This window comes from Thalassophryne amazonica, chromosome 3 (assembly GCF_902500255.1).
Source record: "Thalassophryne amazonica chromosome 3, fThaAma1.1, whole genome shotgun sequence".
Lineage (NCBI taxonomy): Eukaryota > Metazoa > Chordata > Actinopteri > Batrachoidiformes > Batrachoididae > Thalassophryne > Thalassophryne amazonica.
In genome coordinates this window covers 21,686,620-21,702,756 of record NC_047105.1, presented here as the reverse complement: position 1 = coordinate 21,702,756, position 16,137 = coordinate 21,686,620, and the positions used below count along the sequence as shown (strand labels likewise).

Sequence of the window (16,137 nt, the reverse complement as noted above, 5' to 3'; positions counted from 1 at the left end):
AGGCAATTTAGCAACAGTTAATGGACTGAGTCATACTGGAGGTTTAGGATAATATCACATGTGACAAAAAAAAAAAAATGCCATAGATGTGTATCATGTAGTGTGATACTTACCATGAAGTGATTAGATACTGAGCCAGGTTAATGGCTATAGGTGTGCCAGTGATGGTGACATGACGATCACTGGTGCCTTCAATCTGGCTTCCGATCTTGATCTGAGCCCCTGATACCTGACGGATCTCATTTATCTTGGTGCCCTGGCGACCAATGATTGAACCAATCAACTGTGAGGACAACAAGATAAAGAAAACTACAATTACAAACATTTAGGAGTGATCCATCAGGACAAAATATTTCTAACACATTTGATGCAACTGCTGAGACACAGCTAACTTGATATAAATGATAGTAATATCACCAGTGATGGGCACAGTTCCGCTAACTGCTAATGAGTGAAGCTAACTTGTTCATTAGCGCATTAGCTGTTAAGCTAAGTTAAAAAAAACATCAGCGGATTAATTAGCTTCTGCTAAATTTAGTTCCGCTAACTTTCAGTCCGCTGACATTTCTTTGCTGGGATAGTGAGTAAGACAGAACAGTCAAAAATGTTTGTAAATGCGAAAATCAAACAAAATTATTTCCTGTCTGTTATGTGTTTTGCATCAGCCAGGCTGCCGCAAGGAACTCAGCCTCACTTGAACTATAAAAAACACAACAAATCTATAACACCAATAATACTCCTAAAATAACATATAACAATAATAATAATAAAAAACAAACTCCAAACTCCCATAATGCATTGTTGCAATGCATTATGATAGACAGTGTGTCTGCGTTAAAAGACAGCATGTACATGCAAACCTTTACTTGTTTAAGTGAAAAGACATTTATGGAGATAAATTTGTCTCATTAATGCCTACAAATGCACAGAGGGTGATCTACGAATAGTCCTTGATTTGCACACGTGTTTTGTGATCCACAAACATAAATTTCTGATTGGTAACTAGTGTGTTGGGTTTTACAAGTAGATTTTTTTTATTTTTCCATTTGTAAAAAAAAAAACAAAACATTTGGAAAACTGTGACTCAGCATGTTGGCTGCTTTTCACACTCTCATCCAGTAGATGGCAGTGTTCTATAGTGTTCTATGCGTTTTGACGGGGGGGGGGGGGGGGGGATGAGATGAGTTTGATTTCCCATAATGCCTTTTGGTGCTGGTGTCAGTTTAACACTCAAACCTTCAGAATTAATGCATTACTTATATTCTCACTTTGTAAAAATGACAGAGTGGCTGTTACTGTGTTGATAAACTATTCAGAATTAGTCTGTTTATAAATGAAACCATGAGTAAAAGTGCTTTGCGTGTGATCTACACTGCCACCGTGAAAGGTAATTGAGATGTCTTTGCAGCAGGCAACACAAACGCTGGGTCGTTGTTTTGGGTTTGTGATTGTTTTGCATTGCGTTTACTCAGAAGCTTCTGCAGTGCTAAAAGTTGAAACTGGTTTGTCAGTCGCTGATAGTGTGCCGAGTCAATACTAAAACTTATTGGTTAGCTGTAACTTCCAGATTTTTTTTAGGAGTTTATCAGCTTAGGTTAGAAAGGTTAACTTTTCAGTTAGCAGATTAGTGGTTATCAAAGCTAACTTTTCGGTTAGCTGTGCCCACCACTGAATATCACGAATGCCTCTTTACATGAATATAACAGTGTCTACACATTCTTAGACAACAATCTAATGCACTTGCGCCTGCTGTTGTCACAATTATTACAATGATCATTGAGTTTCCTGCGCAATTTCCCCCACTATCATAATAATTACTCAGAAACTATTTAATGAACACTCTATAGACAGACTATTTTACTAATGGAAAGACAGATGAGTGACATGACTAATAATGGTTGAGTTAAGGCTCATTTATGCTCCATTTACGTACTTTAATCTACCCATGTATTTGAAACGATGTAACTGTCACTGCCCACCTACTTCCATATGCCCTTTATGTTTGCATTCATGTTAACCAGTACATCCAGTTTTCTGACAATGACAAACATTGCGATGGTTGAAGAAGTCATATTGATATGACTTCTATATGATAAATGAGGTGGCCTTCATAGATAATTGGCAAAGCTTCTGGGGAAAACCTGGTCTTGTTAGGAGAGACAACATCCATCCCACTTTGGATGGAGCAGCTCTCATTTCTAGAAATCTGGCCAATTTTCTTAAATCCTCCAAACTGTGACTATCCAGGGTTGGGACCAGGAAGCAGAGTTGTAGTCTTACACACCTCTCTGCAGCTTCTCTCCCCCTGCCATCCCCTCATTACCCCATCCCCGTAGAGACGGTGCCTGCTCCCAGACCACCAATAACCATCAAAAATCTATTTAAGCATAAAAATTAAAAAAGAAAAAATAATATAGCACCTTCAACTGCACCACAGACTAAAACAGTTAAATGTGGTCTATTAAACATTAGGTCTCTCTCTTCTAAGTCCCTGTTAGTAAATGATATAATAATTGATCAACATATTGATTTATTCTGCCTTACAGAAACCTGGTTACAGCAGGATGAATATGCTAGTTTAAATGAGTCAACACCCCCGAGTCACACTAACTGCCAGAATGCTCGTAGCACGGGCCGAGGCGGAGGATTAGCAGCAATCTTCCATTCCAGCTTATTAATTAATCAAAAACCCAGACAGAGCTTTAATTCATTTGAAAGCTTGACTCTTAGTCTTGTCCATCCAAATTGGAAGTCCCAAAAACCAGTTTTATTTGTTATTATCTATCGTCCACCTGGTCGTTACTGTGAGTTTCTCTGTGAATTTTCAGACCTTTTGTCTGACTTAGTGCTTAGCTCAGATAAGATAATTATAGTGGGCGATTTTAACATCCACACAGATGCTGAGAATGACAGCCTCAACACTGCATTTAATCTATTATTAGACTCAATTGGCTTTGCTCAAAATGTAAATGAGTCCACCCACCACTTTAATCATATCTTAGATCTTGTTCTGACTTATGGTATGGAAATAGAAGACTTAACAGTATTCCCTGAAAACTCCCTTCTGTCTGATCATTTCTTAATAACATTTACATTTACTCTGATGGACTACCCAGCAGTGGGGAATAAGTTTCATTACACTAGAAGTCTTTCAGAAAGCACTGTAACTAGGTTTAAGGATATGATTCCTTCTTTATGTTCTCTAATGCCATATACCAACACAGTGCAGAGTAGCTACCTAAACTCTGTAAGTGAGATAGAGTATCTCGTCAATAGTTTTACATCCTCATTGAAGACAACTTTGGATGCTGTAGCTCCTCTGAAAAAGAGAGCTTTAAATCAGAAGTGCCTGACTCCGTGGTATAACTCACAAACTCGCAGCTTAAAGCAGATAACCCGTAAGTTGGAGAGGAAATGGCGTCTCACTAATTTAGAAGATCTTCATTTAGCCTGGAAAAAGAGTCTGTTGCTCTATAAAAAAGCCCTCCGTAAAGCTAGGACATCTTACTACTCATCACTAATTGAAGAAAATAAGAACAACCCCAGGTTTCTTTTCAGCACTGTAGCCAGGCTGACAAAGAGTCAGAGCTCTATTGAGCCAAGTATTCCTTTAACTTTAACTAGTAATGACTTCATGACTTTCTTTGCTAATAAAATTTTAACTATTAGAGAAAAAATTACTCATAACCATCCCAAAGACTTATCGTTATCTTTGGCTGCTTTCAGTGATGCCGGTATTTGGTTAGACTCTTTCTCTCCGATTGTTCTGTCTGAGTTATTTTCATTAGTTACTTCATCCAAACCATCAACATGTCTATTAGACCCCATTCCTACCAGGCTGCTCAAGGAAGCCCTACCATTATTTAATGCTTCGATCTTAAATATGATCAATCTATCTTTATTAGTTGGCTATGTACCACAGGCTTTTAAGGTGGCAGTAATTAAACCATTACTTAAAAAGCCATCACTTGACCCAGCTATCTTAGCTAATTATAGGCCAATCTCCAACCTTCCTTTTCTCTCAAAAATTCTTGAAAGGGTAGTTGTAAAACAGCTAACTGATCATCTGCAGAGGAATGGTCTATTTGAAGAGTTTCAGTCAGGTTTTAGAATTCATCATAGTACAGAAACAGCATTAGTGAAGGTTACAAATGATCTTCTTATGGCCTCAGACAGTGGACTCTGTGCTTGTTCTGTTAGACCTCAGTGCTGCTTTTGATACTGTTGACCATAAAATTTTATTACAGAGATTAGAGCATGCCATAGGTATTAAAGGCACTGCGCTGCGGTGGTTTGAATCATATTTATCTAATAGATTACAATTTGTTCATGTAAATGGGGAATCGTCTTCACAGACTAAGGTTAATTATGGAGTTCCACAAGGTTCTGTGCTAGGACCAATTTTATTCACTTTATACATGCTTCCCTTAGGCAGTATTATTAGACAGAATTGCTTAAATTTTCATTGTTACGCAGATGATACCCAGCTTTATCTATCCATGAAGCCAGAGGACACACACCAATTAGCTAAACTGCAGGATTGTCTTACAGACATAAAGACATGGATGACCTCTAATTTCCTGCTTTTAAACTCAGATAAAACTGAAGTTATTGTACTTGGCCCCACAAATCTTAGAAACATGGTGTCTAACCAGATCATTACTCTGGATGGCATTACCCTGACCTCTAGTAATACTGTGAGAAATCTTGGAGTCATTTTTGATCAGGATATGTCATTCAATGCGCATATTAAACAAATATGTAGGACTGCTTTTTTGCATTTACGCAATATCTCTAAAATTAGAAAGGTCTTGTCTCAGAGTGATGCTGAAAAACTAATTCATGCATTTATTTCCTCTAGGCTGGACTATTGTAATTCATTATTATAAGGTTGTCCTAAAAGTTCCCTGAAAAGCCTTCAGTTAATTCAAAATGCTGCAGCTAGAGTACTAGCGGGGACTAGAAGGAGAGAGCATATCTCACCCATATTGGCCTCTCTTCATTAGCTTCCTGTTGTAAGTCCCTTCAGCTGCTCCCTTGTTTGCACTTGGGGTCGCCACAGCAAATCCAAGGTGGATCTGCATGTTGAATTGGCACAAGTTTTACGCCGGATGCCCTTCCTGACGCAACTCCACATTACATGGAGAAATGTGGCAGGGGTGGGATTTGAACCCGGAACCTTCTGAACTGAAACCAAGCGCATTAACCACTTGGCCACCACCCCTGCTATTGGCTTCCTGTTAATTCTAGAATAGAATTTAAAATTCTTCTTCTTACTTATAAGGTTTTGAATAATCAGGTCCCATCTTATCTTAGGGACCTCATAGTACCATATCACCCCAATAGAGCGCTTCGCTCTCAGACTGCAGGCTTACTTGTAGTTCCTAGGGTTTGTAAGAGTAGAATGGGAGGCAGAGCCTTCAGCTTTCAGGCTCCTCTCCTGTGGAACCAGCTCCCAATTCAGATCAGGGAGACAGACACCCTCTCTACTTTTAAGATTAGGCTTAAAACTTTCCTTTTTGCTAAAGCTTATAGTTAGGGCTGGATCAGGTGACCCTGAACCATCCCTTAGTTATGCTGCTATAGACTTAGACTGCTGGGGGGTTCCCATGATGCACTGAGTGTTTCTTTCTCCTTTTGCTCTGTATGCACCACTCTGCATTTAATCATTAGTGATTGATCTCTGGTCCCCTCCACAGCATGTCTTTTTCCTGGTTCTCTCCCTCAGCCCCAACCAGTCCCAGCAGAAGACTGCCCCTCCCTGAACCTGGTTCTGCTGGAGGTTTCTTCCTGTTAAAAGGGAGTTTTTCCTTTCCACTGTCGCCAAGTGCTTGCTCACAGGGGGTCATTTTGACTGTTGGGTTTTTTACGTAATTATTGTATGGCCTTGCCTTACAATATAAAGCACCTTGGGGCAACTGTTTGTTGTGATTTGGCGCTATATAAATAAAATTGATTGATTGAAATTGATAGAGAAACTAGAGAAAAAAGTCAGAATTTTCTGCCATTGTTAAATTTCTTTGAATAGGGGTGTGTCTTTCCTAACGTTGGCTACACTGCCCCCAGTGGTGCAGCTCCATTTGATCCATATATAATCTTTCAGAAAACAGACACAAATATAAAGAAACGAATGCACAGCGTGGATAGAATGCTTCGTCTCTACTTGTATTTAACTTTAAGCATTAATGAGGGGCTTTAGCTGTGCATTCACTCCCACAACTGTCACAGGTATTAAAATCGTGACATCTTTGAATACAGTTCAGTAAATTCAGCAAAGCTCGCGAAAAATGACCACAGAGCTTCACCAACATGAATTTGACACATGATCAACTCATTTTATGTTCATGGTCTGAAACAAAAATTAACGAAGAGTTTGACGCGTCCCCAGCTTAATCTAAGGTTCCGATTTTTGACTCATTTGTGGCATTTAACAGTGAATCATACATTCTGATCCACTTCCACAGATCAAAATGTGAACGTTCATTTTGCATTGCAAATATTCAACTGGCAAGCATGCATACACACGACCAACCCAAAGTTTGGACAACACTTTCCCATTCATTGTGTCCAAACTTTTGCCTGCTACTGTAATTGTACTGCGATGCCAAAAGTTTGAGCAGCAAAAAAAAAACAAAAAAAAATACAGAATTTAAAATATTACATTATATTAGACTTTGTAATGTAAATCATGGCTGAAAAACATAATCTGCTCTATGTCTGCCACTTCTGGAACCAGTCCAAAGGCTGGCATTGTTTCTCAGTCCACCCATTCTTCTTGTTATCTCTGCATGTCGGTGTCAGAATATGGAACGGCAACAGGTGGTGGACTCTGACTCATCTGCGTGTCAGGAGCTTTGACTGTGTTGGCGCTATACTTGTCCTAGCGGGGGTCCTGTCACAGTAACAATAGATCGTTACCGGGTGGTTTCAGGCCATAAATGTGTCTCATTACCTGTCATGAAAAAGTAAACAAGGGTTGTCAGGGTTTCATGAGGCTGTAACATGTCTTCTGGGTGTCAACTCTGCGTCTAATGTGTTTTCGCTTTAATTTCTGTGCAAGTCAGATAAAAACGAAGCAGAAATGATAATAAATAATAACAGGGAGGAAATTTAACAACTGGGATCAAGTTTGATTAAATGTCTGCACAGTGAAAATGTCCAGAAAAGTTAGAAATGTAAGTCGAGCAGCTGCACAGATGTTTTGGGATGACTCTATTTAATGGCATTAGCTGGGTCAAGTATGATTAAAATCCTTAAAAACCTGAGGGTGAATCCAACATCCTGGACATCGAATTCACTTTGTTTTGTAAAAACTACTGTATTTCTCACCAAAATACTAAGATAGGAATATTTGCAGAAGGCTTCCCCAAGTATAACCACGACGGCTTGGTTCACCCATCAGCCCTTGTTTAGCCGTGGCAACAGTCATTGCTCTCTGTTTGTACACAAAGAAACTAAATGCATCTCTCGTGTGTGCGCTCTCTCTTTGCAATGTGTCTATAAATATATATATACATATTATATATACATATTCTATTTCTACCTAATTTTCTTATTTTATTGTATTGCTACAAGTATTATTATTATTGCTTATCCTTGCACACGCTGTTTGATGCACATTTTCCTCTACTCACACCCATCTTGTGTGTTTTTTAAGAGCTGACGTAACGTGAATTTCTCCACTGGGAGATCAATAAAGTCTTATCTTATTTCTAAAACTCAGTTTTCAGGTTTTAAGTTGTTTTGTGTGTGTGTGTGTGTGTGTGTGTTTGTGTGCGTTTGTGCGTGCGTGCGTGCAAAAATTCCATTTGTATACAATAACTCCAAATTTCCCAACATCACAAAAGTCAATCCAAGTGTTGTGTTCCTGAAATAAAATTTTTCCCCTTCTCTCATTTGTTCAGTCTCACCACAACAGATCTGGTATAGATCCTCCACACGTTGATTTGACAAAAATTTTGATGCCGTATACCCTCCCTGACAGAAGTCCACATGTACAAAGAGAATCTTTATGTTCTTCTTCATGCTGGGAGGTGAAAGTGTTTTTTTTTATCATGTTTTAGTCTTGATTGTATTGGTTGTATTGTATTGTATTGGGAAGGGGAGGTTTGGTGTCCCCTGCTGGAGCTGTTGCCCCCCATGACCTGGTGAGTGTGAGTGAGTGTATTGGTTGAGAATGTCTCGAATCGAAGCAAACTTGTGTTCCCAAAATGTTAAAAAAGTTTCTTGCCATCTGGAATAAAGTCAGTGATTCCTTCATCAAGTAGTGAAAAGGAAAAATTTTTAGGTATTTTGGTAGAAACTGCTTAAAAATTACTCTCTGGATCAACTCAATTAAATTATGTGCATGATTTCCATCCAATAAATATTGGTAGACCCAATCAAACAAAGAACATCTGGACAATATGATTTATTTAACTGAGATTGGGATAAACATATTTACTGGACAGAAATACTGAGCAAAATTTAACTGCCTTCATAGAGTTACAACAAATAGTACGATAATTAAATTAAAAGGCAAGCCAAAGCCATGCCCCCTTTTCCACCAAGTTTCATGAAAATTGGAAGAATACTGTATCTCACACCATGCCACCCTTTTAACTAGACATTATATTCAAATATTCAGTTTATATTTCAACCCTGGACAGTTAAAAAAAAAAAAAATCTGTTTTATAATTTTTCAGCACTGTGTTATACAGAAATCTTGCTGAAGGACACACACCTCATCACAGCACAGTAACTTTTTATGACATTTGTTCCTTGCACGTGTTCTTTGAGGACTCGCCAGCTTCCGATTCCATGGTCACCCTCCTCTAGTAATGGAAGGATAAGGAACCATGATACCTCCAGAGGAGGAGGATGATGAAGGTTGTGTGATCATGCCCATTTGTTTGATGCACTGTATCTCCAAAGGTAATGGAAGCAATTTGAGAAAATCTTTTGGAGAGCTGGTATTTGGGTCCATTTGAACTTAAGGCAGCTCCAAAAACTATCCCAAATTTTGAAGTCAAAAATCTTACAATTTTGCAATTATACAATCTTCAGCAGACACAAGAAAACAGTTAAAAACACTCAGTCATGACATTTGTTTTAATGGTGCCCTGGATGCCAGAAGACCAGCAGAGGGGGATATTGTCAGGTCGAGTCGATTGTATAGCCAGAGAACAATTTCCTCATCTTGTTTTTGCGTCTAACATTTGCTGTCCTTGAATGCAGCATTCTCATTCGGCAGCACAAACATTCCTTTCCCTAAAAGTCGTTTGACCAACATGCACCAATGTGCTATAGGGGCTATTTGTGGAAGAGACCATGATAATTCACGAGTGAGTGTGTGTGTGTGTGTGTGCCGGGGCAGCTATAATGACACCAGCAGAGAGAAGACAAAGTGCCAGCTGACAACAACCAGGTCACGACCATTTGTGTGAAATCCACCTTTAGCCGCAGTTTGACCTCGTAAACAACCCGCGTCAATCAGCCGCCTTCCACCAACCGTAACCAGCAAACACATCATCACACTGACTTTATTTAAACTATAATCAAACATGTGATGACACAATTAGCCCACTACAATATCCCTGTAGTTAACTATGTGGTGACAGACCTTATGTTTTAAATATGCTCGTCATTATAAACGTGCTCTGGTGTTTTGTTGCAGGTGAGTTCAACCATGCATTTAACATTTAAGCAAACAACACTTTTTATGGAAAAAACAGCACAGATTTGAACATAAATGCTTAGTATGAACTTTTCTGCCATTTCCTTGGATCCAGCATACAATGACAATAAGGGCTGAACTGAATTGAATTCTGACATAAAGCTGAAGGACACTTTCTATTTGGGGTTTGTGAAGGACATCTTTTGGGTTGATGCCTTTGAAGATGTGCACTGTGCATGAAGAACTGGTTTCAGTTTTTCAAAACAGGTTCCAGACGTGGCTTAAAGATATGGCAAAACATGCCAAAGGGAGAAAGGAACACCAAAGAAGTATCTAAGGATGATTCAGGACAACTTTGAGGCAGCAAGGAGCCAAGTTCAAAGCAGTTTCAGAGCAACGGTGCAGTTTCCAGATCAAGTGGATCATTTTTAAGTTCTTGTTGCTCTGTGTATGGATGTGGTGACTTTTGAGATTGAGGGTCACGTTGGTTGCAGGTGATAATGGGCTGTGCAACACCAGAAGGGAGGAGCTACACAGGAAGCCAAAAATATGAAGAAGGGCTTTGGAAGACATAAAATCAGTAACATTCATCTCTGTGAGTTATCAGCTTTGTAGGTTGAGAGACGCCTGTGAAGAGCTTATGGAGTCATAAGGTTGATCGACAGAAGTGACCTGTGCAGGAGAGGGAACATCAGCGATGACATTTTTTACTCCATGAGTCCGAAGCCAACTTTGACCTGATCACTACAATTTTAGGGGACTGAAGTGTACCATGGCCAACATAAAAATGTATACTGGCCATCCCAGTGAGGTAGCTATAGCAAGATAGGTGTCAATGAGGGATTACACAGAGGTTAACATTCAAAAATGCCCCAATCCTGTAGAAATTATACCACATTATTGGTCCAAAGAAATTCCAGAAATATAGTTCAAACTGTCTATGACTGAATGTTCTGGAGTTATGGGGTAAAAACAGTAAAATGGTGACAAAGATAAATTTTAGTTTGCACAGGGGTCAAAAGTTAACGTTGCTCCAATTTTGGTGAACCATAATGCAAAATGTTTGTTGAGTTAACAGGATAAATAAATGGAAGTATCGTCGTGGCAATCCATCAGTGGCAAAGAAGATTATTTCTATTATTTAATTCACCCTGACATCGGAGTGAATGTGAGGCATTATTGTAAAGCGCTTTGAGCGTCTGATGCCGATAGAAAAGCACTATATAAATGCAGTCCATTTACCATTTGGTTGATTCCTGGATAGGATGGGGGAATTCAAGATCCAGTTGCAGATCCAGAGATGCCTGTGGGTGGGTTTGTTTAAAGTGGGAATGTTGTTGCATGGTGACAAACACAGGGTCCTAACAGATCCTTAGTCTGATCCAATGACTGGGAAATCCCAGGCGATCTGAGGACCTGCTGCAGCCTTCATCCATCTTCACAGCTGTTGGGTTACGACCCATCACCTCCTCCACCTGATCCACTGTTGAGGACTTCTTGTTTCACCAGTTTGCTGTTATCCATCTCGTCTTCAGGGTTGGGCCTTCATGGCTACCATAGCGGCCACGGGGCACACATGTTAAATGCTTGGTCTCCAAAGTAATGGTCAAACAAGGTTGACATCCTTTGGATTCTGTGATATATGTTGCTCTGTAATGTGATAACTAAGAACAGATGGTTCCTTTTTTGAACCCTGTTAGCTCAACCAACAATTTGCATCACTTTTTTATAACCAAAACTGGAGCAACCTTTGACCCTTGTACAAACTGAAGCTGATCTTTGTCACCAGTCATAGATGGTACAAACTACAGCTTTTCAGAATTTTTTTTGGTCAAACAAATAATGTGGTATACATTTGAATATGACTGGAACATTTTTAAATGTTCACCCATGTGTAATCCTTTATTGACCCCCACCTGGCTATAGCTGCCACCACAGTGTGGCCATCTTACATTTGTGCAGGTTGTTGTTTACTGTGGCTGGATTGTAAGTGTCATTTAGTCCCCTTAAGTGGTACCAACAACCTGCTTGGTCCATGAACTATTTGGCCACGTGACACTCTTCTCTGGGCGGGATCCACCATGTAGGTGCATCAGTGTTGACCATCTCAGCAATTGTTGCAGACCAAGGTGATGCCCACATTCCACCTGGCTCCAGGAGATACATCAGGACTTTTGAAAAGTGGCGATGGACCAGTTATCCATCTAGGCGGTTGCTTTCCAGAACATTTTGCACTTCTGCGGTTGTTGTGGCGATGTATGGCAGTGGCACATGATCAACTGCTACCTTGGTAAGGTCAGGAATGGTGGGTCTCAGACACGGGCAGTGAAGGAAGTTTGATGCATCATAAATGAGACGTCTATTCAGTCATATGAACGTGCTGCTAAAAGAGTGATGACAAAGGAAGTACAAGGAAAGACAAAGAGGGAAAGAAATGAGTGGAGGTGGTTGATCAAGTCGGGGAAATACTCATAGAAAAGGGGCTGAGTGGGGAGGAGGAGCAGGAGTGTGGATACATGGGAAAAGATGAAACGATAAAAGAAGACTGGATATTGATGATTGTTGACCTCAGATATACCACCTGCATCTCTTAGCAGGGACGGCATTTGTTGCTGGTACTTGTAGGACAGTAAAAGCTCGTCACGCTCAGCCTCGTTTCCACTACGTCCGCAAAACATTGGGTGGATCTCAAAGATCCACAGCTGGAGAGAGGAGATGAAGAAAGATACGCAGCATGATGTCCATCCTCGGTATCGTTTGCGACATTAGACCCTAAACGTGGCTAAAGCTTGGTTATAACACTCAGCTGGGGAGAAAAGCTTTAGTTTTTTGCTTTGGAGAGCTGAGGTTTGTGCAGGATTACACTCAGCGCGTTATGAATGTGCTGCTGGATTAAGTCAGCTTGCAGCTGAAGTCATTGGGGGGGGAAGAGGATGGACCAACGGCTATTTTTGGTCGACTCCCTGCTGCCCCTGTTAATTTAGAAAGGTTTATTGAAGGGAAAGAGTGAGAGAAAGAGAGCGGGAGCTCATCAAGCCGTTACGCACGGCGAACGCACAAAACACACAACCATATCAGCCGTGTACACGCTAAAGGTGTTTAGCCTCGCTCTGTTTGACACGATTGTGTCTGCTGTTCTGAGACCAGATGTGCGTGCACGGGGTCGTCTGCTGAGTCTGTAGGACTATGTGACTGATTTAAAAGTGCAGACGCGGATGGACGGTCTGCAGAGATGCTGCTGGCACAGAGAAAACACGACCTCATCCTCTGGACCGTCTTTGTGTTGGATGCTGGTCATACAAACGGTGCCACTCAAAGAAACATGAACCGAACACAAACGCAGCACTTTCGCCAGAGTTCAACAGCAAACTGATGAGAAAGAGATCAGATTCAACACAAATTCAACAGAACTGCTGGGATTTGGAGTATTTTTGGGTTTGCTGTCTTTATGAAGAACACGTTAACATACAGGAGTGGACATCAACGCAATAATAGCTTTGTTCTTTTAGAACCCAGAGGTGGATCCAGGAAGTTTTGGTGAGGTGGTCTGTTTAACAGCAACATCTGCTCATTTATGACAGCCGAATATTCTCACTGATCTCTTTGTCTGTCTCAATCTCAATCTCTTTGTCTAAATTAGATGTGATCAAATGTCAGGAGTATGTATTTAGTTCATGCACTTGAATCAACGTTTTGTGTGGTGTTGTCAGGTTTTTTTTTTCAGTTTCCGAATTTTTTTTTTTCAGTTTCCGAATTCTTTTTCAGACAATTTTCATGGAACGTTGGTTATCTCTACTATGCACAATTTGTCATTGCTTTTTGGCACTTGGTTTCCGACTGATAACTGGAAGACAAATAGGCATAAAATTGGAACCTCCATCCAATTTTGGTGGTGTAGGTAAATCCATAACAGAAAAAATGAGAGTGACTGAGCCATTTTTGATTGAGATATAATGCAACATGTACACCAAATGGGCTTTTCAATATTAAATTCCAATGTCCACAAAATCCACAATCCTGATCAGATCCAGATCAAACTTTGTCAGGTAATACTGAGTGCCAGTCTGCACCTCACTTTTAAATATGAGAGTGATTGAGGCATGTTTGATTTTAGATATAATCTAAAATATACATTCAGTGGGGTTTTCAATGTTAAATTTAAATGGCCACAAAATCTGCAATTTGGATCAGATCTGGATCTCAAACTTTGTCAGTTGATCAAGGACACCATTCTGCATAACACTCTCAAATAGAAAAAGAAATTTGAGCTTTTCTGACAGAGTTTTACATTTTAGAATATTTGTTCAATGTTAAAGGAAAGGGATTTTTCATATTTTCCCCAATTTTTCTTGACTTTAGCCTCTGATCTATGACCTCAAAAACTGAATCAGTTATTGCCTATCAGGATATGAATCCTCTGTAATAATTTCATTAGCATATATGAAAAATTGTGGGTTACAGGCTATTCACAAAACGATAAACAGTGTGAAAACCTCCAACTTTGTTGAAGGAGGTAAAAAAAATTTGCAAAGTAAAATATAAATTTGTTGTTGCAAACCATGTTTTGAATGATTGGCCAGGAATCTCCAAAAACACTTTAATCTATAATAATATCATGCAGATCATAGACGTTTATCCTATGTCTATGGACAGATTAAAGAGTGTAAACATTATTTCATATTGTTGAACACAGTGAGACATGTTCGGCTTTTTGTCAGTGGAAGATAAGAAACTGTGGCAAACATCAAACTCTTCAAACTTAATTTTCATTTTATTTTTTCTTTTTCTTTTTAAAACCTTTTTCTTTCTGTTCTTTTTTATTTCATAAATTTTTCTTCACATCTTTTCTCTTTTCACTTTTTTCTTTTTGGCTGGATAGATCCATCCCTCATGCCACTGTTCACAAACTGTGCAGTTTCTTTCAACGAAAGTTTAAAACTGATGCTCTTTTGTTCTTGCTGTTTAAAGCTACAGTGTGTAGGAGTTAGTGTCATCTAGTGGTGAGGTTGCAGATTGCGTTATAACCTCATTATCCACAATTTGATTTCCCTTCATGTTTTCATCTTGGATTCATGCTCGCTGACCTTCTTTTCTAATAAGCTATATGTCTGATCCTCCATCCCACAAATACGAGGGTTTTCTAACTTGTTCGTCAGCACGGGCAACCAACAGAGAGCATTTTAGGGGAGCAACAGCTGATTCCTCTTATTTTTTTCTTCAGTCTTCTGGCTGTGCTACAAAATATGAAAGACAGAATAATTATGTCCTTCTGAGCTACTGTATGAATACAGCGGGGTAACATGACGGCACCCAGGAGGGGTCGCCCTCTCATAGAGATACAAAGGGCAGTGCAGCGATCAGACCCCAATTAGCATGTTTTTGATGACTGGAGGAAACGGAGTACCCTGTAGAAACCCACGCAGACATGGGGAGAACATGCAAACTCCACAGAGGGAGGAACCGGTGGAATCGAATCCTAGACCTTCTTCCTGTGAGGCAAAAGTCTAATCCACTGAGCTACCTTGTTACATGCAAATGACCTGCACACTCCTCAATGAATGCACCCATGCTTGTCTAAGTGAGGGTGACGTCACAAGAAGAGCACTGGTGTGGGCGTGTTTGTCCTCTCGACGCGCTGCTGTCAGACTGGCAGCCGGCCGCCGTGTTTAACTTGCTGTGTTTTGACTCTCGGAAAGAGCGACCGGTCTGTGACAGACTGAATCACTATCCGTCTCTGATGGATGGATGGATGGATGGATGGAGGGAGACAAAGTAGAGAAGATGGAGTGACAGAGTCAAGTGAGACAGAGAGGCGAAAACCAGACAAACACACTCGCTGACGGCACCGTCGATGGCCTCCTGAATTTGTTCTACCCAGCATCATGTACATCTTGTCACCGAGCTGCAGCTACACCCCCTGTTCTTGTTTTTCATTAAACTGTCATGATCTTCAACTTGCTGTCAAACATGTTTGGTTTGTTTCTGCTGCCAGCTGTCTGGAAAATGAAGCAGTAATATTTTCAATGTCAACATGAGTAAAAGTAGCAAACGCTGGTGGTTTGCTACATCCCGCCATCTGGTTAGACCTGCAAATACGGCTTACTGAAGGCGACAGCATGAAGGGCTGCACTGACCCCAACCCGATGAGGTTGTACCTCACGGGTTGAGGTTGGAGGTCACGTCATCCATTGACGCATACTTGATGGCTATAAGTCTCTTTTTACCCTGTGCACTGGCGAAGCAGGGTATTAGTTTTCTGTCACACAGTAGTCATGTTATACATCGTTGAAAACACCATTACAGTGCCACTATATTTACTTGTACATTTATATTGTGGTGTGTAGAGGGCACAGGGTATGCAGCAGCCCTCTGATGCTTTTTATTGAGTTTTGGGTGTGTTCAGGTGAACAAACTACATAATTCATCATCCCAGCAAGAAATTGGGTGCTTGCTCAAGTTGTAAAATAGAGCCATGGCTAGCA

General features: G+C 40.2%; 1 protein-coding gene across 2 annotated transcripts in view; it reads right to left on the bottom strand.

Moving 5' to 3' along the window:
- Window positions 1–16,137, bottom strand: part of pcbp4 (poly(rC) binding protein 4) — a 417,908-nt gene that overhangs the window by 45,064 nt on the left and 356,707 nt on the right. For both annotated transcript variants that reach the window (XM_034165899.1, XM_034165900.1), the window contains one exon: window positions 114–283. In XM_034165899.1, coding sequence (XP_034021790.1) covers window positions 114–283 — 170 coding nt within the window. The remainder of the gene's footprint in view (window positions 1–113; window positions 284–16,137) is intronic.